The sequence below is a fragment of the Mus caroli genome, unplaced genomic scaffold (assembly GCF_978045245.1).
Source record: "Mus caroli unplaced genomic scaffold, Mus_caroli_1 scaffold_5, whole genome shotgun sequence".
NCBI classification, from domain to species: Eukaryota; Metazoa; Chordata; class Mammalia; order Rodentia; family Muridae; genus Mus; species Mus caroli.
Genome location: NW_028227260.1, coordinates 14,281,294 through 14,308,580, shown reverse-complemented (window position 1 = coordinate 14,308,580; position 27,287 = coordinate 14,281,294). Strand labels below are relative to the sequence as shown.

The following is a 27,287-nucleotide window of genomic DNA, read 5'->3' as shown; positions in this document are numbered from 1 at the left end:
TCCAGCATAATACCTTTGAGAAGGGTGGTCTCTGGGAAGTGAGTAGGCTACAGGACTCTGCCCTGATAATGGGATTAATGCTGTCTGTCTTTCTGCCATGTAAGATACAGCAAGAAGGTACCATCTCTACACAGTAGAGAGTCATCACTAGACACTAAATGCACTGGTGCCTTGAATGTTGACTTCCTAGTTTCCAGAACTGTAAACAATGAGTTCTTTTTGTTTATACAGTATCCCCTTTAAGTAACAGACCAAGATAACAATTTAAGACACACATCTATCACAATTTAAACACAGAGAGACTAAATTTTTATTTAATATTACTTAATATTGCACAGAAATAAAAATACCAACACTACACAACTGCTACTTAAATGACAATGATTTTCTTGTGTTGACAGTTACATTTTTCTAAACAAGATCTTACAAGCACACATAATGTAAAAATGTCTTCAGTTAACACACGCCGTCACATCTTCTCTGGCAAAACGTGTTAGGTTGGGCCAGCAATTAAACACATTATTTTTTATGCAAAACTGGAATTTTGATGTTGAGAGTTTTAAGAGTTTCCACAGCATCTTTAATTTTGTAATGTGACATTTTGAACATCAATGCACTGTCATGGGCAGTTCTGATGGGTGGGGTTCAATACAGGTGGGAATAATGTGCTCTTCAAAAACCACTGAAGTCTTTTAAGGTTAGTAAGAGGCTGAGTAAAGCATGTTGCAGGATTTGATTGTTATCATACATGAGGTCACATAATAGAGTAGGAAGGCAACCCTGGGTTCTTAGCCAAACTATACATCAATATTCAAGCCATCCAGACAAACCATTCTTTCTTTGGAGCTCATTTGCAACATTTGTGTAAAAAGAAACCTGATTTTGGAGGAAAGGATCAAGGTTTGGTTTAACACTCCCGCAAATTCCTTCTAGCAAAATTTGACTAGGTTGAGTGAAGGGCATTTACATTTAAAATGGAGAATTGTGTGAAATAAACCATAGTCATATTTCACCTTTTTTTTTTTTTTTGGATAGGATCTCACTGTGCAGGGTTGGCTGGCCTAGAAGTCGGTATGAAGACCAGGCTGGCCTCAGACTCAGAGATCCACTAGCCTCTGCCTCCTGAGTGCTAAAAGAAAAGGCAATGTGCCGCTGCACCAAGTTTATATTTCACTTTTGAACCACACATTTTAATGCCATCCTCCATCTCCATAGGGACAATACTCTCCCTGAATCCATTTGTACCTCTAACATTAGGATTTTCTGTTGGAACATTTTTTTTTTTTAAAGAGTACAACCCCAGTCCTACCTACACTCCATAGTTTGGCAATTTAAGTTATAGCTTAATTCTGTCTTTGGCAGCAGTATCACATTTTAAAATATTTATTTTTATTTTAGGTGTATGAGTGGTTTGCTTGTGTGTGTCTGTGCACCACTTGTGTGCCTGCACAGAGGCCAGAGAAGAGGGTGTTGGATTCCTTGGAAGTAGAGTTAGAGATGGATGTGAGCCACCAGGTGGGTTCTGGGAACTGGACCCAAGACCACTGCAAGAGGAGCAAATGCTCAGTAGAATTTTTTTACTAATATTTTATGAAATTAAAGAATCATATGTAATCGGAGACCTTGTAAGAGGTGATGGATGGCCAAGTAGGAAATGACAGCCTTTTTTATCTTTCCTAGGACTTTTTTTTTTTTTTTTTGCTTCTGTGAAACAAAACTTGGTCTGAAAGACTCATCTAGATCAGGACTGCTGGAGGGGCCACTTTCAAAATCCAGGAAGACAAACATTAGCTGGAAGCAAAACAAAACTGAAGCCTGTAATTTGGCAAGAAAGAGGGCTTAATGAACTCCTAATGCGAGAGCAGGATTCGGGCAACCAATAGGGTGCTCTTAGTCACCATTTCTGTTTGGTGTTTCTTATAAAAATCACTTTGTAGGGAGGGGCCCCAGAAACCACAACTGTCCTGAGCCTTGCAACTTTGTCTTGGCATTGAGAATGTGACAGCCAGTCATTAGATCAGAGCATGGGTAAGCAGAGAGGAAACTAGAAGAAATTACATTTTTTTTGAGGAGTTGTCATTCAAAGAAAGAAAACTCGAGTTAGTTATAACTTCTTTCTCTGCATTGCAAAGAGATGGTTTTCATAAGCGCAAGAGTACCCAAGAGAGCTAGCTCCTCTGGGGTCAGAGGGCAGGGGTTGGAATGTAAAACCAGGCAGCTTGGGAGACTCTGCCTGCCTTAGGAAGGGCAAGTACCCCTGAATTGCACACAGGGCACAAGAACTTGGCCCAGAGCTTGGGGTTCTCTCTGGTTTAGCTCTTCCTAGAGATTTCTCTGAGCAGAGGCCTCCTCTTAGGTGTCAGTGTGCAAACTTGCCTCTTAATCCCAGCTTGCTCCCGACTAATTAGAACTTCTTCAAAGCCAGAAGATGAGCCCGAGGCTCCTTTTCCCGTGCACAGGGGCACCAAGAGGGCCTCCAGCCTAGCCAGGTATCCCTGTCAACACATTACCAGGACTAGAGTCCCAAGGGAATTGGGCCCTTCCTTAGCTTTTGCCACCCCTCCCTCAGCTCAGCATTCCAAGGGACGCCCCCTCCCTGAGGTTCCTGGAGGCCAGTCAGGTCACAGAAGTCAGTGCCCTGGCTCAGGAAGCTTCCTGCTGAGCCCTTTGGGCGCTTCGCAGCCAGCAGCTGGGACGCAGGGCGGGGCGGGTCGCCTAGAGCCAGCCGGCCAAGGCGAGCACTATTCCTGTCGCTGTGAGCTACCGGCTTGTTATGTGCAGCGCCCAATCACGCTCCCAATCCTCTAAGCTGACCTGCTCTCCCCCCAGTGCCACAGGCTTTGATTTGATCGTTCTCTCAGAACAAGCTCACCCCCCAGCCCCCTAGCCAGTTGTCCTCGGACTGCGCGAGTGTCTACGGAGCAGCCACGATCGGGAGTTCAGAGCCACCATCCTGCTGTCCTGGGGCACCCACAATAGGGCCACATCCACGCATCTGGCCTTTTGGAGATTCAGTACCCTCGACCTCTCCAGGTGATGGTGCGCGGCCACCGCCGCCCCTGGTGTGCAAGTGTGGGTTCCCCAAATTGTGTAGGGGAGGCGGCTTTGGGCAACGCACTGTCATGCTCACCAGCTGAAAACAAGTCTAGCAATACCGAGAAGACTCCGAAATCCACACCCTCTGCCACTAGAGGCTTCTGGAAATTGTCTCTACATCTTACTTTGTCTGAGAGGGGCACGGAGCAACAGCCAAATCTGGATGAAGGAACCCTAGGTTTTAAGCTGAGCAGGCAAAAATCAGCCTTTGCTAGGGGCTCAGCAGCTGGACAGCGGAGGTGGGGGTTCTGTGTTATGGGATGCCTCCAGCCCCGCTGGGCTGGCTCCATCCCAGCTTCCCGCCTTGGGCATCATGAGTTACTTCCTGTCTTACTGCAAAACCCACGGCAGCTCTCTTCTCACTGGCTACCAGGCCCTACGCGCTGAGGGCTTCTTGTGCGACGTGACACTGGAGGCAGAGGGCAGTGAGTTCCCAGCGCACAGGTCACTTCTGGCGTGCTCCAGCGACTACTTCAGGGCCCTGTTCAAGAGTCACACTCAGGAATCGCGGGCTCGCATAATTCACCTGCGTGTGCCTTCAGCGGCCGGCCTACAGCGCCTGCTGGACTTCATCTACACTGCCTGGCTGCCCCTCTCCATGGACACTGTGGAGGACACCCTGGAGGCTGCCAGCTACCTGCAAGTCACCGAGGCCTTGGGACTGTGTGCCCACTACTTGGAACGCCAGCTTGCCCCAGAGAATTGCTGCTTCACTGCCAATGTGGCAGCTCGATTTGGCCTGGCCCGCACCCTAGGTGCAGCGGAGTGCTGTATTGTACGCCACCTGGGGGCCCTGTTACTGATGGGCACTGGCCCCTCGGGGCTGTTGGAACTCAATCCTATATCAATGAAAGCTGTGCTGGGCGCCCCTGACGTGGCACGGGTGCCTGAGACGCGGCTGCTGGGCCTGGCACTAGCCTGGCTGCAGCAGGAACCCAAGGCCCAGCGCCTGGCACATAGTTCAACACTGCTTGGATGCATCCGCTTTGGCCTGGTGCCTGCTGGTGTGCTGCGGCGCATATACTCGGGCTCGGGTCTTATATTACCTACTAGGATCAAGAGCCTCATCATCCAGGCCCTCAATTACCACACAGCACCCTCCAGCCAGCCGCTTCTGCAGGGAGAACAGACCAGTGTTCGGAGTCCCCAGACCCGTATCTTGCTAGTTGGTGGTCTCAGAGCTAGGGAGATGGTTACTGAGGAGATCATGGGCCTACCAGAGGTAGTTCAGAATCGGCACCCTGCACCTCAGCCAGAGGGAGAGGAGGGAGAGGAGGAGGAAGAGATGGAGGAGAAGGAGTGGGAGCTCACCCAGGATGTGGTGTCCTTCGACGTGTATAACCACAGCTGGCATAGCTTGACACAGCTGCCCACACCACTGCTAGGCCACAGTGTATGTACCACTGGCAACTTCCTATTTGTCCTTGGAGGGGAGAGCCTTCCTGGCAGCTCATCTAGTTCCCTGGCTGCCGGCTCAAGGTCAGTCACAGCCTTAGTGCACCGTTACGACCCGCGCTTCCACACTTGGACACAGGTGCCTGCCATGCGAGAAGCAAGGGCCTACTTCTGGTGTGGTGTGGTAGGTGAGAGTCTCCTGGCTGTCGGAGGCCTGGGCATCTGTGGCGAGGCACTGGCCTCAGTGGAGATGTATGACCTTCGCAGGGACCGCTGGATGGCAGCTGGACAGCTACCTCGGGCAGTACATGGTCACGCAGGTGCTGTCGGGGACCATGGTGTTGTGTACATCTCCGGGGGCAAGGCTGGGAGAGGTGAAGGAGGCACAAGTAGCCTCCGGGATATGTACTCCCTTAGACCTGGAGAGAGAGTGTGGAGCAAGAGGGCACCCATGGGCACAGCTCGCTATGGGCACTACCTTGTGGTGCTGCGAGGTGCAGTGTTTGCCTTTTTGGGGAGATATGAGCCCTTCTCTGAGATTGAACGCTATGACCCCTGCACAGACCAGTGGACTCGGTTGCGGTCGCTACCCTATGACCGCTTTTGCTATGGACTTGCTGTGGTGGAAGAGACAGTGCTGCTGCTGGGTGGTCTCAAGTGGCGGGACTCACGCCAGGTGCCAACCCGGAACGTAGTGGGCTATGACCTCGACCTGGACCGTTGGGAAGATATAGGCTGTGTGCTGCCCTGGGCATGGAGTGGCCTTCAGTGTGCAGTGCTGCAGCTACCCGAGGGTAGGGAGGAAACAAGGGAGGGAGAGACTGGAGAGGTGCCAGATTTAGTGTTGGATTGAACGGTGAGTCCAGCCTTCAGAGGATCCAAGGGAAAGTTGTTCTTGACCTTGCCTGAAGAGCACTGCTTTGTTCCCTTAAGAGGACTTTGATAGAGTAGTTCTAAATGGTAAGGAGGTGAACAAGGCCTTCGCCAAAGAATAACTATTCCCCTTCAACTGCAAATGTCAGTCAGGAATGGTCAAATGCAAAGATATGAGCCAGTTTGAGTTAACTGAAGAGGTTTCAGAAAGACAGACTCATTCTGGCCTAGAGGTGGAATTTGAAAATAAAATAGGACCTTATTTCTCTCTCTAAAGTGTTTTTCAAGTACCTGTGAATATTTTCATGTCTCCCATCCAAACAATGTACAACTAGTTACACACAAACCACAGAAAACTGTTGGCTACAATAGCTGTAATAATAGGCCCAGTAGACAGTATTTGATGAAACTGTGAAGGGGTGTGTGTGTGTGCACATACACACACCTTCATTAAACAGTATGGAATAGTTGTACCGAAAAAAATGGTAAAAAAAAAAAATGAAAAAATGAAAAAAAAATTATGGTGCAGAGCCATGGTTATAGTTCTGCTTTGACAGTTTCGTATTGACATGGAACTGAGGGAAAATAAAAACCAGAAAAAGCATTTCTTTGAGGAACAACTCTTGGTTATTAATTTTTCTGTCCTGTCCTCATCTGCTTTTACACTGGCAGCTTATTAGTTTATATATATTTCACTTAACCACAATATACTACATTTGTAAGAAGAAAATTCGCTTGGTTTTGGTGGTTTCACTCTTAGTTCTCCAAAGGCTCCCAGAAAAGGAATGGGTAGGTGAAGTTTTTAAGGTTAGGTCAGGTCAGTGGGAAGATAGCTTGAGGTTTCGAGGTTTCAAGGTTTCAGAGGAGACCTTGGTAAGCTCTGAACAGGTGTTACTTCTGGCTTGTGCTATCAGTGAGGTGGCAAAGTGAGAACTTGTGACTGGGGTGGTGGTAGTGAGGGTGGCTGGATGATTAGGTCACAGAGAAATGTGGTAAGCCCTTTGCATGAATAAAGTCGGTGCTTTACAAGGATTCATTAAGAGCTGGATTTATTTGACTTCAGTTTACAGTGCTGCCTCTCTCCTAGATTTGAAACTAATGCAATAAAATGTACAGATATATACTGTTAAAAGGTCTCTTTCATACTAGGCTAGTCTTATAACTCACCAGTCTTATAAATTCATTAGTTTAATTGTTTTTTTTTACCAGTAAAACAACAGCTGACTTTACAAAGTAGAAGCTGCTTACTAGTAACAGAGCTAGCCTTCCCACCAACTGCCTGTTGTTTGCAGGCTGTTTGTCCACTGTATACGTGACGCATCCATCATGTACAAATAGTTTTAAGTGAAGATACACCACATTGGTCTAGTGAACATCAATATGCCTAAACAACTGTAACAAGCACACTTCATTTTATGACAAGAGGGGTTTTGTTTGTTCTTTCTCTCTCTTTCTTTTACATATACAAAATCCCACAAATTTAATGTTTGTCAATAACCATGCAGTAAATAAATGCTTTTACAAATAGGGTATTCTAAATGATAAAAATATTACACTGGACCCACAATTCCATACAAACATTAATGCATGTTTCTCATCCATTTGACTAAAGATAGGATTACTGAAAATGTGCTGTAGAAAGGCCACTCTCCTGTACAGTTGTGCAAAGTCTGCAAAACGATAGTGATTTAATGTGATTTCAAAAGCAAAGAAAAAGATCCCGCTGTGTAGTTTTTACTTTCTTCTCTACAGCAAAAATATTCACTGGCATATATCTGAACTCTTAGAGATGTAAATACATTCACTGAGCTGTACAGGCAACAGGATAAAGCTGATCAGAAGTAGATTTCAGGATATAGAATAGTAAAGGAGGATCTTTCCCTCCTGAAAAAACAGCAAATTGTGACTTGTATATTATGCAGCCACACACTAAAAAGCAGCAAGTCACTTTCATGCTGTGGTCACTTTCCAAAACTAGACACATAGAAATGGCAATATGTCAAGAGGACTTTTTCATAGACTCCACCTATAAACAGTTCAGGATTCTAGGAAAAACCTCTAAGTGCTTGATCTCAGGCCACTCAATGTAATAACTCCCTGAATGACTGCCATCCTCTGCTCCTTAGTAGAGAAACCCATTAATGTTTTTCAACATTATTTTCTCTACTGCAACTTCTATCTGCCACGACTAAATGCATTTTACTACCTTGCCTGATGTATAATTACAGAAGTTTAGTTACAGACCAAGGGAAAATTGAAAATGTCTGGAAAATGGACTCATTTAAGTGTATATCTTGTCTTTTAAGAGTTCAAAAAACACGAGTTTGGGCTGAAAGTGTGTGTGTGTGTGTGTGTGTGTGTGTGTGTGTGTGTAGCTGTTAGCTGCCTTTCTGGGTGAGTTAAGTCTGTTTTAAAAAATCCATTCTTAAATTCTTCTGTACACAATCAGCATTTCATCACTACAAAAATAAAGGAAGATTTAAACCAAGAAAATAAAGCAGCTCTCTTCACTTTTGGTCTTAGTTACAAAAACATCTTACAAAGCTTTGCCCTGATATACCACGCAGTGTTCTCATAGAGTTGGAATGGTGCCTCCATTAACCAGTTGGCACAAGTTAATAGACTGTTAAGACAGATATTAGACCTGAACTTTTCTTATGTTCATGCTCTTCTAGTTTGCTTAACTCTTTTATACGCACCTACATTTCATAAAAATAAAACTACAGCATTAAACTTTGTGCAATGTTTAAGAAAATTCTTAGAACATTTTTAATAAATATAAAAAGGTTTAAATTCTTTCCCACCCACAAGGATGTCTGCACCTGAAAAAATTGTGATTTACGGTTGAAGTCTCATTATATATAAAATGAACTTAAAGGGAGAAGAGATGACCTCAGATAGAAAACTGCCTTTTTGTGGTTTTTCTACTTGAAGATCACCTGTTTTCAGATTTGTCTGCAAAAGTTAATTTAAGTCATTAAAGATAGTTGATTCTGCACATGGTAACATAAGCTGAGCACTGACTGCATATAAAACATACAAATGCTCTTTAAAGACAGTGGCAATGTGACCATGTATGCTTTGTTTCATATAGTTTGGTAACATTAAAGTAGAGCTTGTCAAGTATCCAACACACTGATAAAAAACTACCTTATCCACTGATTCAGAGTACCGTCAGGTACTAGGTGACCTCGAGGCCGAGCACACTTACACATGTGTCTCAATGTATGAGTGAGTATGTGTTAGAGAGGAAGTGAGAACATCTACTTCAGAAGAAATACTTAGTGGGTCATTTGAGGTGGTGCTTTGACAGATATCCAAGAAAAGGTCGAGGTACATCTGCTTCCATTGTTGGAATTCTTTAGAAGTCAAGTCTGGATTGTCTAGGACTTTATCAATAATGGCTACTTCCCCTTCTCTGGCCTGAAAAGCAAAAGAATTCAATAGTTAAAATGGGGAGGGATTAAATTTTATCAAAATTTAAAACAAGTGCCAATACATTCAGACGCCTCTAAGAAACAGATTTGTCGTTCGTTTGCCATCTCTGATTATGCAGACCTTCATGTTTTAAGAAAACCTTCCCCAACCTGTAAGATTCCTCAACCTCTCTCATTTCTTCAACCACCCTTCCTTAAACACTCAAAGAGAAGCTGATCTCTTTCTGTTTGTGTTAATGTTCTACCATTGCCAACAAGTGTATTTACCACCGTCTATCTCTTCAGTTATTCTGGAACTTGTCCTGCCTCTCCTTCATGGTTAACTCCTCATGCTCCAGTGACAGAAAACAGGACCCCTGTTATTGCAAATACAGAATACTTGCCCTGTGACCATTAAGAATCCCATCCCATAGCACATGGGCCCTAGAATGAACAAAGCCTTTCCTTTCATACAGGCGGTTGGGAGTCACCTGATGAGTAAGCATCACTTTGGTATAACTCTCAGAAGCACAACTATCAACTGTAGAAGAAGAGAATTTCTTCTGTTGAAGGTAAAATAGAAAAAGGGCTAAGAGACTTTGAGAAAACCATTCTTTTCTTTTATGGATCTAACAAAGGGCTAAGAGAATCTTGGAAATGTTCTGCAAGAGAAAAAAAGCACACCAGTCTGCCAGAATCAGGAGGGAAAGAAGACAACAACACGTATAAGAAGTGCTTCTGACCAGTGAGGAGACAAGATATGAAATGGGTATGAGACTGATGATGCTGGCAGTTGCCTATGGTGGGACCTGAGAGCTATTCTTGGGTGCGTTTAGTTGTTCTTCTGTAAAGGAAGATTTTATAACCTATTACTTTTCTAGGTCCCAAAATACAGGGCTCTGTAGCTCCCCATCATTTTTTAACCATCAAGGGATTTCTTTTTAGTGTTTCCTTAACCTTCTTTATCCTAGAAGACCAGAAGAGTCTAACAGCATGACATATTAGGATCCGTCTTGAACTCAACATTTACAGTGGCATTTCATTGTCATAGGACAAAAATATTGTAGGGTATTAACTGAGCATATAAGACAGGAAAAGAGAGAAGAAGAGGAGGAAGTAGGACTGTAAGGGAAAAGAAGAGGAGAAAGAGGGGGAGGGAGAGAGGAGGGGGAGGGAGGAAACACAAGAAGCAGGTATTTAAGATATTCACATATGGCAAAGAGGTGGAGGACAAAAAAATAAACTTGATATAAAAAGTTTCAACAAAAGAAGGCACAAAGTAGGTTAGAAAGCTAAGGATATCTTTCAACTAGAAAGGATCAACAGAATTACTCTTATGACTATTGTAGCTCCCCCACCCTTGTAGAATTGTAGCATTAGCTACCAGTCCATTAATAGTTCCATGGCTCCAGATAGCATCTGCACATAATTGACACCAAATACTTTGTTGTTATTACCTGAAGACATTTCGAATCATTGCTTTTTTTTTCTATTGTATTAATTTACTTAACACTCATCTCTATTCCAAAACTATAATTTTAGCAGGATGCTAAAACACTTCTCACAGAAGTCTTTTGATGTTTTGTGTTTTGGAATTACTGTGCTCCACCTTCTGTACGACAGTTCTTGTTTGTTTGGTTTGGTTTTGTTTTCACTTTTTGTGCAATACAGGACCTGCCCAGGGTGTTTTGTAAGATAAGTCCTTTCCTCCCTTTCCTCATCCTCATAGTAGAAAATCTCCTGTATTGACCTCCTTCAACTTCTGCCTCTCTGTTCCCCTGTCCTTACCACTCTCTATACCCAATCTGGGCATGGCACAGGAAGAATTAAAGAGTGTTAAGCACTTACAGAAGTGTATAATGGGAAGGTAATGTGTGCATTAGGAACTGATAATGCAAACAGAACAACAGTTATGCCATTTCTACATGGAACATGATGACTCTAGCTTCACTCCACACGTTGTAGTTCATTCACAAAACATTTCAAGTGCTTTTAACATTTAACATATAAACCAAGGGCCTTTAATATCTTTTATAATTGTAGTACATGGTGAACATCTCTTAGAAAATCAAAAAAACTGAGGAGTAACACCAACCCTGCCCTTTTTTAAAAGAAGTCTTAACCACATCCTGATTTCTCCTAAAACTAAGTCATGTAATGTTTAGTCGGCATCTTAGGACTTCAATGAAGACCTGACCAGATTCCTTGGCAATCACTGTGCTGCGCGTTCTTCCGAGCTGCCCTTCCCTCCCCAAAGCTCCCTGTTTTGTTCCACTCAGCCTGGAGTATCTGGAAATCTAGTTTCAGTCCAAGAATAAATCACCCCAAAGGAATTTATATGTTTGTTCCATAGCTTACCTTTAAAGTGCTTTTAAGAATTCTCAGCCTGTGCAGTTTCTCATTCATCACAGGATCATTACACCGTTTTATGAATGATAGTTTGTACTCCATCTTGGTTGAAATGCGATGTTCTCCTAGTGGTGACAGACTGGCTTCCTCCAGTGCCCTGTATAAATCTTGCAAGGAGTCTCCTAACTTTTCTTCCCTGTTTTCATCTGAGAGACAGAGGAGTGGGAGTGGGGTAAAGGATGAGGAGAAGAGAGGGAAAGAGACAGATATGCAGTTTAATAAAAATTATTTCTGTAGTTTGAAAACTCTAAAAATTGGATTGTCTGGAATATAGTCTAATGAATGATTAGGAAAATAGTCTAATACTTAAATATCTCTCAGAAATAAAACAAAACAAACAAAATACCTCACAGATTCTAGTTAAGATGGGATTATATAATTATGGATAGCCAATTATTTTAAGGATTTAACTCAACAAATAGCCTCTTGAGAGAAAAATACTCACATATTTTGAATTTAATGAATTAAAGTATAACATGTACATAACATGAAAATTCTGCTTCATATCGTTTAGTATTTAAGACAACAATTAAACACACAAATGCTATTTAATAGAGTTCTCCTGGTTAATTAATACTTAATGATTTCCATTTTTTAAGATTTCCTAAGATGGAATGGTATTTGCTGGCATTTTTGATTATGATCGTCCAGTTATCTAATAGACTTCTAGATTTCATGAGATTGCTGTATTAGTACATCAGCAATATAGGAACTGATCAGAAGTTATTATCAAAAATAATGTCTTTGATTTTCAGGCAGGAGCTCACTGTGTAGGCTAGGGTGGCCTGCAATTCATTATGTAGCCCAGGCGTACCCTGCAACACATGAGGCTAGTCTCCAATTCATGGTAATCCTTTTGCCTCTGCTTCCCAAGTGCTGGGATTACAGGTATATAAGCCACCATGCTCAGCAATAATAATGTTTTAAATTAAATTAAAATGAATCACATGGATATATTTATAAGCAAATATAAGGACACTTCTGACATGTACTAACAGAATTGATAACATTTAAAAATTGTTAAGAAAATACTTCACTTCAATATTTTTGAGGAAAATTAAGACAGTTACAAGTATGGATTTTTGATCTAGATGATCAAATGAAGGTCTTATTTTACTTTAAAATTGTATGAATAATGATGTTAAATCAATTAGAAACATATCAGTTTGTTTGTCATAAAATATAGTGATAAAAATGAACTATATTCTTCTTTGGGTAGCAAGGGTCTTATTTGAGGAATACTTCTTAAACTGGTCCAAGGCATAAATATAGAACATCATTCATTCCACCATCAATCATGCAATATTAAGCTTTCAGATATAGTTTTAAAAGTAGATTCCCTAATTAACGACAACACTAATGAACATTAATTTGTGCCAGACAGTAGGGTAAATGTCTAACATTCATGATTTCATTTGATCTTCACATAATACTAAGAAATCTTCAATTTATATCAGGGGAGGTCTTTGCTCAAGGCCATAATCTTATATAAATGGGGAAACTAGAACTTAATTATTTAGTGTGCGTTTAATTAGAGGTACCAGTTAATGTGAGACTCCTTCAAAATGCATCATTCTAAACATTTATTGGATGCTTTGCATGCAATCTTTTAATAGAAATTACTGTGTTTTCCACAGAAAAGGTTTTTCAATGGGATACAAACTATAAACAGACTGTACGACTTTACTAAGTTGAACTACATAGAAATATTTCTGTATGCTCACAATCTGGCAAAGATGAACGTCAGAGATAGAATACTTAAGGGGGTGACAAGTTATATCCATGATTTGTGTCAACTATGACCTCCATTCCTTGGGTTATGCTAAGGATGCTCTAAACATGTTTTAAAAGAATACAGCTAAAACTGCCCCCAAAGTCTAAAATAACACCTTAATTTTTAAGGATTCACCTTTAGGATTAAAAAGTTGTTTTGTTTAAATTCTGTATTTAACTTTTTGCTCTTCTACTGAGGCTAGTAGCTGAGAATAGTTATGAGCATTTGTTTTCACTGGAAAACCCCTTCTCATCTGTCAGCACATGCTATCAGTGTGTTCTATAATGAATTCTAATGCCTAAACATCTCTCTCTTAAAATATGAAAATTCATTTAAATAAAATCTTTAAAAAATGCTCTGTTGTTTCATCCATGAACTATTTTCAGCACATAGAGGAGTTTGATGGATGGGTGGATGCAAGCCTATGAAAAGAGTGGATTTTCAAGTTACAAGCAAGATAGATCCATTATGGAGAACTTCAAATGAGGATGCCTAGGAAGAAGAAAGGCACAAAAAATAATCACTTATGGTCACTAAATGGAGTTGTACAAATAAAGACACATTTGAACAGAATAATTCAATTTTATAAAATCATAATCCAGGAAAGGGCACTGGGGAATTATTTAATAATTATTCCATTTGCTTCAGGGCAAGATTGCATGTAAAGACAGATGCAATTCTGAAAGAAGGGGTTTGGGTACCAGTAAGAAGCCTAACAGATGGGAATTATAGTAGGTAAGGTATCAGGTGGCATAATGTACTATTACTTTTTCAGTTCTAGAAAGGAGGTGAAAGAAAAAAGGATCTAAATTATAGATTTTGAATTTAAGGAGGGTAGACTTATTTTCACACAGTGAATTTTTTAAGAGAAATCTTTCTCATATTACCTAATACTGTAGGGCATATATATCTTGTTACATTTTGATCTAGCCTGTTCTCTTTCTCTATTTCTTTGTGTCTCTGTCTTCCATTTCTCTGCTGGGGATCAAATGAAGGGTCTTGTACATACTAGGCAAACATTCTATCATTGAACTACATCTCAACCCAACCCCTTTACCTTCACTTTTAATATCGTGGACTACTGCAGAAGCTTTAATTTTATACAATATCAGTGAAGTTTTACTTTAAGAAGACTAAGCAAAGATTAAATATAAAAATATAAATAACTATATAAAAACAAAAAGTCTCTCCTCTGTCCCCTTCTTAACATTATTTGAGGCAAAAACATCCAACCAAAAGACAACATAATTCTACAAGGTATTCGGTTTGACAGCTGTACAAAAAGCCAAGCATAGGTCTAGCTGGGCAGCACATCTGAACAAGGAATCACAATGACACAGAACATGGAAACATTTTGAAGTACTAGTTGGATGGTGTGGCTCCTATCAGAGATAAGAAAGTCCCTACTTAGTCCTCTATACACCATACACATATGCAACACTGCACAAGACACAGTAGTGGAATGAGCAAGGACGAGGGACTGAGAAGCCAGGCCACCACAAAATGTCACCAATGATTTAACATTCTAAGACTACACAAAGAGTCCTTTTATTTTCAAAAGAAGGGAGTGAGGGGCTGAGTCACATTATAAATCTGATTCACTGTGTTCAACAGTCAAAACAACACAGAACTCAACATTAAAGACAAAAACAGACCTTTATTTTCTTTTTTAGTTTTCAATTGGTTTTCTTGATTTTTCCCAGATGAATCTCAATTAAGTCTACAGGGCTACTGTTGCAACCGAAAACATGAAAGCACCTTTATTTTCTTCTCTCTTTGCCCTCTTCCTCTTCGTCTCCTTCACATTTCCCTTCAGGGTCCTCTCTCTTCTCAAACTTTGCTTTTTCTTCTCTTAGAAGAAGCTTGCCTTGGAAGATGAGGCAAACACTTGGTGAGGCCTGCTTCTCAACTGGTTTTTTTTCAGTGTGGCAGTTCAGCCATTGGAACACTGGCTAAAAACCAGCTCGTTTGCAATTTGAGTGAATGTTTCTGAAAATTGGCAAAGTGTAGCACATTCAAATAGAAGGACATATATAGGAACCTTCTGTGAGTCCCACCGAGGATGTGTAGCACTGCTGAAATGACATTTTAATTGGTGTCTAATTTATTCATGAAAGCTGGAACTATGAAGGAATAAAACTTTCCCCAAATTATATTTACATTTGTAGCATAAAAATTAGGTCTGTGTCAGATCACGCATTAAAAAAAAATCCATTCTAGTAAAGCAAAGAGCACTTATAAGTTCTCCCTTTTATATGAAATTTCATTGACTGGTGGATTTGAAGGTCAAAATGAAGTAACTGATTTGCATTCTGTGCCAAGAGATGATCATATCTGGCTGTGCCATAATTGGAAGGAGGGAAGAAACTCCCCTTTGGTATCATTCATACATTAGGAATCTAGGAACACGGTGAGCATCATAGTAATTCATTGGTTCTCTGCAGGCTGCATGGGGTTACCAGGTCGTTAAAAAAATAAAGAAAAGCTCAAATAAAAGATTAGCTAATAAAAAAAATACCAGTTTGTTGCAATGTCTTGAGCAGATTATAATGTATTCCTCAATTGCTCCAAAATTTTCGGTTAGTGAATTCTATGCATTTAGGTGCAGTGGTTTGTAAACATTTTTTCGACTGTTCACCCTTACAGGCTAAAACACTTGTGTTGTTCATAATTCATACACATTTAATAGTTTATCCATATATGCTATAAATATTCAGAAAGAAACTGAAAAGAATGAGATATAAAACTCAAGGAGAAAATCTAATTATTCTCTTCCTGTATGTTAATAGATTCTCCGTCAAACATCTATAACTGTGACTTCTATAAGGGGAATTTGTGTTACTGACATCTGCATTTCTCATTGTCTATCTACCATAATGCTTCACAGGTTCTCAACAAATTCAAATGGAGTGATAGTTTACTTTATTAATAACACACTTCAAAGAAGATTCCCATTAGATGACTGTGTGATTACTGAAAAGTAATTGTGCAGCACTGTTCATGTTTCTTTGGTAGAAACTAAAGACAATAAAACCTCACTCTTGTCTTCTGATTTCCCTGCCACTGCAATGGCATTGTTAAAGCAGAGTAAAAGATTAAAACAAAACCAAGAAATACATCAATTGGACTCTGCAAACAACAATGGGGAATGGATTCTTGGTACTTGTTTGGGAAGAGAATTATATTCTTTTAAAAATTGGACAATGATGTCCCCGTGGAAACAGTTGTTTTTTTTTTTTTCTACAACACAGCTGTGTAATGAGCACAGAAGGTTGGGAAAGGTTAAATTACAGATGATAGAGAAGGCTAGACATAGTACTATTAGTCATCAGTCAGTTCTGAGTGGCAGTTGTTCTTATACAACCAGAAAGCACTTTAAGGCTTCTGGGCTAATCATATCAAGTATGTGAGACACTATTTTTGTCCCAAAGGGCAATTGTCATTTGCATCGAGACCACAGGACTATTTTTATGAATACTAATTTACTATCTTGTCACGGAAAACAATTTATTTATGTGTAAGGTGACAAACTTTTAGTTGATTTACTATCTTTGTAAGTTTTATATTAAAGGTGATTAAATAACCTAAGGTTAATACTATAACTTGAATTGTTTTATAGTTTAAAACACTAGCTATTTCAATCCAGGCCTTTATATTAAACAACTTGCTATATCTAATTTTGTAGAACTAGGGGGAAGGCAGCTTGTTGTATTAGAAAAGATTTTACAAGTTAGCTTTTAGTTTTTTCCTTTGCAGCCAATTAGTTATTTAATAATTAAAAACCATGTATTCTCTTTTAGGCAAAATAACACTTAAACATTACCATTAAGGCAACTGTTTCTCAGAAGGAAAAAATTAATTTTAACAAGTAAAATCCCTTTCTTTAAAGAGGACCAAGCAATTGGATATACCTACATTGATATAGTTTTCTATTCTTTTTAGATCAGGTAAATCCTGTACTTATAAATTAAGTGTGTCCAGTGGCTATAACTGTCAATTCTTTTACAACGGTAAAGCTTACTTCCATACAGCTGTGATGAAAATACTTAAAGCTGAAGTTTATTCTACATCTTTTTCTTCTGAGTACTTCTGCCAAATTCAGTAGTTTAATAAGAACTATATGACAGTGGTTGTCTGTTCAGGATACGATAGTTTTTTTTTTTTTTTTAATTTTTTTTTCTAGTGATGAAGAGTTCAAATGACAGAACATTGGCATCCCTAGCACTGCTTCACTAACCCCTAAGAAGGGATGGTTCTTTGAGAGGCAAACACAGAAATGATTGACAGAATCCAGATTTACCCACAGAATTTAGAAAATGTAACCAATAAAAGTGGAAGTCTAAGGCAAAAATTTATAATAGGGACAGCTTCAAAGCCAAACTAAGGGATTTTATTTGAAAATTAATACATAGTCACCACACTCATTGAGGAACCCCCCCTAAAATTCTTCAGATCATAAAGTTTTACTAGGATTTAAACAGGGAGCATGATCCAATAGAATTTCATTAATATTAAATGCCAATAAAATAAATATGACTTATTTCTATATACCAAGAACTACCATTCTTTAGATATTCTTAAAACACATGAAAATGTTTGGAGAACAGAGGCAGTTCTAAGGCAGATCAATGTGATTTTTATTCACAACACAAATTTCATTTGTGAGAAATAAGCATAGATTTTTTCATTAGAAAGATATTTGCTATCAAGCATACTTAGCAAATTATTTAGCTTTCTAAAAAGATCTGGTACCAACTGGTAATATTTTTATTTTTAAGCAATTTATATTTTTACAGGTATTCATATTATGCAATACCACACACTGCAGCAACAGGAAGAAAAACATTTCATAATACAATATTAAATTACTTTTTCACCGCACAGTATGAAATATCCATTAATTAGCATTAAAATCATTACAGTGTATCTTACCCAACTAAAGGAAATTTCACATCTACCACAGAAGAAAAATAAGCAATATTGAGCCACAGGGGACCCAGTTACATAGTATTATTAAATAGTATCTGAAGCTAGTTTGAAAGACATCCAGACAAAATATTTTTTCAAATATGGAAAACCACAGCCTATAGATTGGAATATTCTACAGAAAAAGAATAGCTCATTCCAGCTTATGAGGCAACATCACTTCTATGTAAGTGCCAAGGAAAAGGAGAAAGGAATTTTCACTGAGGAATCTAATAAAGCCTGGCATGAGAAATTTCCTTCATTAGTGTCACTGAAAGCAGTCTGCCTTACACCTGAATATGCTTTAATAATAGAATAAACATAGCGAGTTTCAGAGCAGGGTGTGTACACCTCGCCTTAATAGATTACACTTAATTTAGTACAATACAGCATGTCAAATTTTAAAAATGCAAATACACTTAACACAGAATTTGCTTCCGCTGCTTTGCCTTAACCATTAAGAGTCCATTAAACAGATAGGATTGTTAAATTATTGGTGCTGATCCCTCTCTTCCTGATGTCAGGAGAACACAACTGGGGTGTCGCCACAGAGCCCTTCCCCACACAAGACCCTTTTACCCTCTGTTCTCCCATAAAAAGGGCAGTTTTCGGCTACCGTGTTCCATCTTGATTTGTTTTGATCTTATGCTAGTCCCACTGTCGAAAGCTCGAATTCTTCTTAAGAGTGGCCTGCCCCTCTTAATATCCCTTTATGGAGGCCCCCAAATCCACAACACTTGATGATCTAAGCTTTTTACAAGTCTGTTTTCTGTTATAAACATCAAGGACGAGGCCATTTTAGTTGCTTGCAAGAGGTTGATGTTGAGTCTGCGCCGTGCCGACTCTCTTCCATCTAAATTCTCTAAACATTAGCTTATCAATCTGTGATTCCAATGGGTTGAGTGCCAACAGAAGTGGATCCGATTTGGCATGGAGAGGTTCTACCAACTCTCGCAGTGTATTAGCCTAATATAATAAAGCAGTGATACAATATGATGAAAGACCTGCGAGTGCCATTATTCCAAAGCACATCAGTATTTGTATTAGAAACACCATCATGCAGTACCCATGAAGAGAAACTAGAAAAAAATATGTCTAGAATTGCATATGGTTTTAATACTATAATGTCTTTCTGTTGGCATGCAAGTCTAGTTGGTCATAAATGGGACCAATTTTGATTTAGTTTGTTTGGAATGCCAAGCTTCCAATTATATACAATAACAAACAGACAAATCTTTTCCCACCTCTAACTTGCACACACACACACATCTATAGTTTGAATCAGAAAAGTTGGCTATTCTCCACACAGATGCAAAACCATCAGTCTTTTTAAAAAATCCAAATGTATTTCTAAATGTTTCCTCCTTTTCACTCAGCCAGAAAGTATGAAGAAGGGTTTTCTGGTCTTTGACCAGAATGCTGTCTTATTACCTTGACAAACACTACTGTCTTGACTCAGAGGAAGTAGCCTAGCTAGTACTATTCTGATGAGGAGGCCTCAACAGTAAATGACACAAAGTGAAAAGAAATGAAAAGCTACAACAATAAGCATGACAAAAAGATGATTTTATATCTGAGCCTTAGCCACACACCAAGGAGTTTAGAAACTGGAAGAGAATAATGTTTCTGAATGATGGGAAAAGTGAGGACAAGTTCAGATATGATCTAGTCTCTCTTTTTGTTCATTTTTATTTTATATCTTCAGGAATTCAAATGTCAGCAGGCACATATTAGCAATGTTTGTCATCTGTAGCATAAGGTAGAATTTTATCTGCTGCATCATGTCAATGTATTTAGATATATACCCAGAACAAAGGGAGAGAAAGATTAGAGAAAGCATTCTGTCTATTGCTACATCCTATAGAAAATGCGAAGGGGAAATAACTGATATATAGAAAATGAAAGAGTATATTTCAATAACCAGAAGAAGCACTTATTTATCACATCATACTATGTGCAGAAAGGGAGATGAGGACTAAGCAATTTTTCTATGTAGGTCAAGTGAAATAACATGTAATACCTCATCATTTAAAAGATTATAATGCTGGAAACCTATTTCTAGGTCCTATCACTGTTTAATAAGTATTGTCTGGTATGGGCTTTCAAGCTGGAAAATCAGAGGCAATCTAACCTGGAGTATAAAGTCATATCTCAATTTAAACTGTCCTTAATTTTCTATATAATTATTTTGTAAGTTTTGGACACATTCATCATTTCCTTGTAGAAATAATATTTCATGAAGAAATAATATTACATGAATATTTTCATTTCTAGGATATCCTCTAATGCACATTTAATTTATACTAAACTTAACTAGAACCCTAGTAATCAAGTGGGTTTAATTATGCAATATTGTTTCTATGAGATTACTGAATTTTATACAAGAGACTGAAAAGTATCTCCCTAGTTTAAAAAAGATTATGGGGGAGAACCACTATTTCACAATGGTAGGAGCTCATTACCAGTCTGTTAATATTAGCATAAAAGAAAGTAACTCCCTAAGGAAAGGTATCTCCTCAACTATTTGTGGTAACCACCACTGACTAGAGATTCTTAAGGATGGAGGAGTTCATTAAACACACATCTCTATGTGGTACTTCTCACCTATTGGATCAGGATTTCTGAGTATGGAGTGCTGGAATTTGCAGTTTACATAAGTGATGTCTTTTCTACCCACTGCAGTTTGAGTTCTACTTCAGGACAGTGGGACTGGCAAAGGGTACCAGATGGGTAGAATTGGTTGAACTAATATCAATGGCTATCCTGTAAATACAAGTAGTTTCTAAGCCATGGACCTTGAGGGGGAGATGTTATTAGCATTTAATTGCAGTCTTTCCATCAGTGGAACACTATCGCTCAGCTAAGTCATGTTCAAGATTTTTGCTGAAGAAGGTGTTGGACATATCTGGGTCTCCTGAAATTATAAAAAACGAAAAAGGTCTTGATAAGCTTATTGAATAAATTCTCAATTGCTAAGATTTTTTTTATAGTATAGAGTAGGGGAGGGGAGTTAAGAGGGGAGCAGAGGCAGAGGAAGGCAGAGAGAAGGAGAGAGTAGAGAAGCAGAGGCCAGCCATGGCCACATTGGTGGGGGGGAGGGAAGGGGATTGGTAGAGAGGGGAAGGATGGGGGCAAGTGGCAAGAGAGAGGCAAGAGAACAAGAGAGAGGAGGGGGTCAAGCAGCCCCTTTTATAGTGGGCAAAGCCTACCTGGCTGTTGCCAGATAACTGTGGGGAGGAACATACCTGGCTGTTGCCAGGAACTGTCGGGGTGGAGTTTAGACAGAATACCAACATTCCCCCATTTTGGTTTAGTTAAAAAAGAAAACAATTAGAAAGAGGTGATAGTGAAACAGGAATAGGGTCATTGTGATATCTGGCTGCTTCATGCTGGCATTGGGGTGACTTGTCTCTGGGGAACCTAGAGGAATGGGTATGGTGGGCGTTGGTCCAGTCTTAGGAGAGTTAGCTGTTTCCTTGCTGTCCAGGGTCTGTGGAGCCATCTGAGATTTATGTTGAGTAAAATAATTTCTATTTATTTTTGAGGCAAATGGAACAACTACAAAGATACTCCTAGACTCAGCCCAATTGAACCAATTGTATGGTTAGATATGTGCATTATGGATGTAAACTAAAAGCACTGGCCATCCAGTTCAACAGGTAAAGGCACAAAGGGCTAAAGGTGTGTGCCTCACCTACAAGCGTAACATCATCTCAAACATAAAAAGACCCACTTCAGAGTGAGACTACCCTATAAAAGTCTAACTTTGACTCTGAGAAACATTGTGGTCTGAGAACATAGACCACATTATCAACTAACCAGGGATCATAGGGGCTCATAGAGACTGAAGCGAGAATCAGTGAGCCAGTTTAGGTCTGACCTGAGCCCTCTGCATATATGTTATCGTTGTGTTGCTTGGTGTTTTATGAGACTCCTAACAGGGAGTGGGGGCTGTTTCTGACGTTTTTGCTTGCTTTTGGGACCCCTTTCCTCTTACTCAGCTGTCTAGTCTAGTAGCCTTAATAGGCTATGTGCCTAGACTTACTGTAACTTGTTATGCCATGTTTGGTGGATATTCCTAGGAGGCCTGCCCCTTTTTTGAAGGGAAACAGAGGAAGAGTGGATCTGGGGGAGAAGGTAGATTGGGGAGAGACTGGGAGGAGAGTAGGGAAGGGAAACTGACGTTAGATGTAATATATGAGAGAAGAATAAATAAATAAATAACCATAAATGTGATTCCTCCATTATCATTTGAGTAATGAGTAATTGAGTATTTTTAGATACTTAATTTGAGTAATGGAGAGATTTTCATAATTAATGAATACTTATTTTAAAACAAAGTCTTTAGTTTCTGCTGGAATGGCTAAAGTAGCATAGTGGCTAAATTGTGAGTGACAAACCCACTACATGGAAAGCAAAACTTCCCCGATACTTTCTAGAGAAGAATAATGTATATTTTAAATGTAAGAGATTTAAACTTTACGGTGACTTTATATGTTTCTATCGAAAGGAAGTAATTAGATAAGGTGATGATGATTGGTGTGAAATAACTTGGTGATGAGGACTGAAAATCTGGTGAATACACTTTATGTGTCATCATGTATGGCTTTGCCAAAGTGAAAAAACGGGAATTATCAATATTTAACTTTGTTTGTTTGTTCCTATTTATTTATTTGCCCTGACTATTTATTTATTTATTTATTTATTTATTTATTTATTTATTTATTTGCTCTGGCTGTCCTGGAACTCGTTCTGTAGACCAGGTTGGCCACAAACTCAGAGATCCACCTGTCTCTGCCTCCGGGATTAAAGCTACCGCCACCTGGTTTAAGTTTGTTTCTAAATCATTTCATTTAATAGTTCCAATCCTACTATGATACTTCTTTTTAAGACTTTTTAAGACCTCATAAGTACTTTGAAATGCAGTTTTTCTTGACCTGAACTTCAGTCCACTTAAGTGATCAGGTGGTAAAAATGTCTTTAAAGTCCTGATTACATTTTCATCTCAGAAGCTACTGAATATGACCACCGCGCTTGACTTGGTTTCTCCAAGAAATTGCAGTAGGATAACAGCTAAGTTAACTGGGGAGATGGGGTACTGAAGTAAAATGTTATATGTCTTCTTTTTATGTTCTTTGATCAATTTGCTGATGAGATAACTTGAACTTTGCACAGTAAATGTTGAAGCTGTGGAAAGCATAGCTTTCCTGCCCATCTTCATTAGTGGCAGTCAGTGGCTGAACTTGCTAATTATTCAAAACATAGTTTAAAAATAAATGAATATGTTTGTCTTTTTTAACTCAACAGCAGTATCTTTCCAAGTACTACCTAATAGATATACCCTATAGCTATTTCTTTGGGCTCTCCTTCACTTCTGTGGCACAAGGGACTGTATCCAGAGTCTCATGAATGGTAAATGTGCAGTCTACCTCTGAGCTACCTTCTCAGCCCGATTCTACTCTACGCTTATTCTCATACTGAATTTTAAACTATCCTCAAAGTTCTGCCATATGGTAAGAGCACTGTTATTTTTAAATAATGTCATTCAGTGTCAGCTCCAGCATCATGTCATCCTAGGAAAGCAAAGGGCTGCAGAGGGAGAGGGGCACTTAATCTGAAAGTTGCTGAAATCGAACTTATTTTCAACAAGAACATAACAGGTGGTAGGGGGGCAGCAGTGAAAATATTGTAGGAGAGTAAGAAAAGCAGTTTTTCATATTCTTAAAATCTAAAGATTACTTCCTCTCAAACTACATGCTGCCTTGATTGTAGAACTTAGAAATGAATTTTTGCTTACTGTTTTTGAGAGAGGAATTCTTATAACATAGAAATATTGATTTTCCTTTTCCAATAACTTCTAAATGTTAATGCTTTATTAATAACCTCCTTGGCATGCCAGTCTGACATTTGGGATCATTTACTCATTAACAACTCTGGCAAGGAGATCAGCTGCTTTGGGGGCACTGCCAATTGAGTTTCAGGACCATCAAAAATATCTTCTTCAGCAAAGCAAGTGCCAAGAACAAGCAGAAAATTCAAGAACACATCACTTTTCACTAATATTTTTTCTTTACTTCAAATCTGTTATAAAGCTAATGTAACATTTTCATATACTTTTTATATTCTAATCTATAATTATTATATCATAAAGCTCCTTTGTTTAAATAGTTTCACAATTCAACACTGAAATTCTATTTTAGTGATAAGTATTATGTCCTTTCCATGAAACTATGTGGTAAAAAACCACTGCGAAACTGTAGAGATAAGAAATGTACCACGGATGAAACCAATTAGCACAACTGTTCATCTTAATTAAAAACCTGAGTTAATGAGTATACATATTCGATCTTATCTGTCTTAAAAATGGATGGTTATTAGATTTTATAGCAGTAAACTCGTCTAGTATTTGGGATAGAAAAGATCAGAATCTAGCAACCTATGGGGAGTATTCCATTGAAAATATTCCATTACATGTGAGTTTCATGTCTCCTTCCGGACAATATTGTATAGAACTGCTCTTATAAAGAAAATTAAAGTTTACTTAAACGTTACAAAGATGCAGACTCTCGGTGTTCTTACGGAAAAATATGAATGGCTGAGAGGCTGCCATACCTGTGTTTAACATTTACTATCACATGTTGAATTTTACACTCATCAGGATAATTACAGAAAAGTGGACTCATACACGAGCTTAACTAAGGGTGAGAGTTCCTTTTATAAAACTCAAAAATTTGAAGTGTCAGAAGGTTCTCCTAAACTTAAAATGTAATTTGTATTGAACCATGAAATAAGTTTAATCTTAGTACATTTGTTTCTTGTCTGTAAATTAATCAACTTTATAGTGGTTGATGGGGTTGCATGTAATACATTTCAAAAAACAAGAACTCTGTATTTCACTGATTTAAATATTTCTATGCATTAGATTTTATTTATAAAAGACTATGCTGCCTTCTCTAGCATAAAAATAGGCAACTATTAAGGAAAAAGGCTGTTTCAAGTCATTTTGTATTGCATAAGGATATGCAAAAAGGCGTGTTATTTGGGATTTCCAAATTTCATTTAAAACTCCATTACCATTTGGTTTGATTACTTTGTGGGGTAAGGGAAAAGCAAACCAATGATAGCTATGGAGCAGTTTACCAAAGAACTCCGTGACAGTGGTCTTATTTATTTTATGTGTCTATTAGTTTATGTTATTAGCATCATTATTGTATATAAAAATATAAAAATACACATAGGACTACAGTTTAAGAGTTCTTTGATACATATATACATACTACTATCACAAATGTCTGTATGTACACATATACACATACACTTATATGAACACATTGTAAAACATACCGGTTTTTATATTGTTGAAGAGCTACTTCATCAGACATCAACATATGATGTTATATCTAGATTTATTATGAAATATTACATCAACCTCTTCTTAAGTCCATGAATACTACTAATCAAGTTTCTAGAACAATGTATCTCTTGATTTGGTTAAGGGCACAAGTAATCTAAAAGACATCAATCTTGGATTTTGAAGCAATTCAGAAAATCTCAAACTTAATTAAAAGTAGCTTCAAACCACCAACAAGTAGTATATCAATGACATGTGCTTAGTACTATTTAGGAAGGCTGTCAAATAGTTTAAAGTAAGACATTATTTCTCGGCAATTGACTTAAGCAGAGTACACACCATGAATAGACATAAAACCAGAACCTGGCTAAAAAAAAATATCAGGATGACATTTTTTTCTTCCTTATTGTAAATCTTCAGTACAACACTAGAGAGCCCATTTTCCCCTTTGTGGAAAATCAATAGATATCTCAAAAGTATAAGTAGCAACTTTTCTTTAATAAAATAATATATTTTAATTAAAGAAGGCCTTGACAACCAAGACTTTAGTTTTAGCCCTACTAGCAATCATTACTGATCTTACTGTGTGGGCAAATTGGTTACCATGGTGATGAAAAAGTCATCCTGGGAAGTATACACTACATTACATTGCTCACCATAGAAACAGTCCATCTGAAATCAAATGCAGCTTCTAGATTTAGTATGGCCAAATCTTGAAGTTCCAAAGAACTGTGCTTTGCCTCAGGAGTTGCTAAAGCAACTTACCAAAAAAGGTGAGTTACAGACACCCACACCATATTGTCACTAAGATGTCAGATCTAGTCTTGTGTGGTGGCAACTATATGCAATTTCAGCACTTGGAAGGTGAAGGCAGAAGGATCTTTGAACTTTTCAGGCCTAGGGTATGGCATACAATGAGACCCTGCCATTTTATTTTTAAAGACATTTCCCTTGGATAAAATTTCTCATTTGTGATGGATTCTCTTGATAAGACTTTTTCACATTCTTAGGCCTTATGTGCCTTATGTGCTCTTTTCAATGTTTTAAAACTCTTGTCTGACCAGTGAGTACTGCATGAGATAGGTGCATATATTTGTTATTGGCATTATTTAAATGTCAAATACTAACGTTCATGAAGTTTCTCACTTCGGCTCACTTACTGCTACCTGGCAGGCTATTTAATGAGTGCTATATTAGCTAACAGATTCCCCTAGGAGGCATGCTCTAAGCATACATTATACTGTTAAATTCTCATTCCCTACTTGTTGATATTGGTTTTAGCAGGTTAGTTTATCTCCATAGATAAATGGTAATGTTCAATGGAGGGAGGACCAGAACTTAAATTTAAATAATTAGAACAGTTTTCTAAATGGCCTCTCCACACTTATTCTTCTATATCAATATATCTACTTTGCCAAAGAGGAGTCTTTCTGATACATATATTGGATTATATTATATGTTTATATGTATCTACTGAAACCCTCATGTTCTTTAAGAGATCATGCAAACCTTCAGGCATGGCATGTTAGGATCTTCAGAATTTAGTTCCAAGACAATTCTTGTCATAGTTCTACTTGTCTATACTCCTATGCCAAATGTCTTTAGATTATTTTTGTTTTATCTGTATCTATGTTTGTTGATAATATTTTAAACTTTTAAAATTATGTCCTAGTGTATATGTTTGTGTACATGAGTGTCAATGCTTGTTGAGGTCAAAGGATTTCCCTGGAGCAGGCAGTTATGAGCTACCCAATATGTGGGTTCTGGAAACTGGACTCGGTTTGTCTCAAAGACCAGTACACACTCATCTCCCTTGTTCCAATTTTAATTTTTTCAAACCACGTAAAAAGATCCTTCATTTTCTTTCTTTGAGGTGAAATCATCTAGCTTAAATGTGAGGCCCTGTGTGTGAAATTTTACAGGGTAGAGCTAAATGAGCTCTTTTACATTCTTTCACTGAAATTAAATTATTATTAAGTGCTCAATTTTAAGAATACTTGGGATACTA

At 38.6% G+C, this 27,287-nt stretch overlaps 2 protein-coding genes across 6 annotated transcripts in view; one reads left to right on the top strand and one right to left on the bottom strand.

Moving 5' to 3' along the window:
- Positions 1-3,175: 3,175 nt before the first annotated feature.
- Klhl34 (kelch like family member 34) lies at positions 3,176-5,360 on the top strand. The gene has a single exon (XM_021152647.3). The coding sequence runs from the start codon at positions 3,410-3,412 to the stop codon at positions 5,342-5,344; it is 1,935 nt and encodes a 644-aa protein (XP_021008306.1). The 5' UTR covers positions 3,176-3,409; the 3' UTR covers positions 5,345-5,360.
- Positions 4,610-27,287, bottom strand: part of Cnksr2 (connector enhancer of kinase suppressor of Ras 2) — a 246,628-nt gene continuing 223,950 nt past the window's right edge. For 4 of the 5 annotated variants that reach the window (XM_021153092.3, XM_021153091.3, XM_021153093.3 and 1 more), the window contains 2 exons: positions 11,139-11,335; positions 4,610-8,787 (listed from right to left, as the gene is read on the bottom strand). In XM_021153092.3, coding sequence (XP_021008751.1) covers positions 8,572-8,787; positions 11,139-11,335 — 413 coding nt within the window. In that variant the 3' untranslated portion in view covers positions 4,610-8,571. Of the gene's footprint in view, positions 8,788-11,138; positions 11,336-16,766; positions 18,895-27,287 lie in introns of those variants that run through there. The other variant, XM_021153096.3, reaches the window with a different exon arrangement.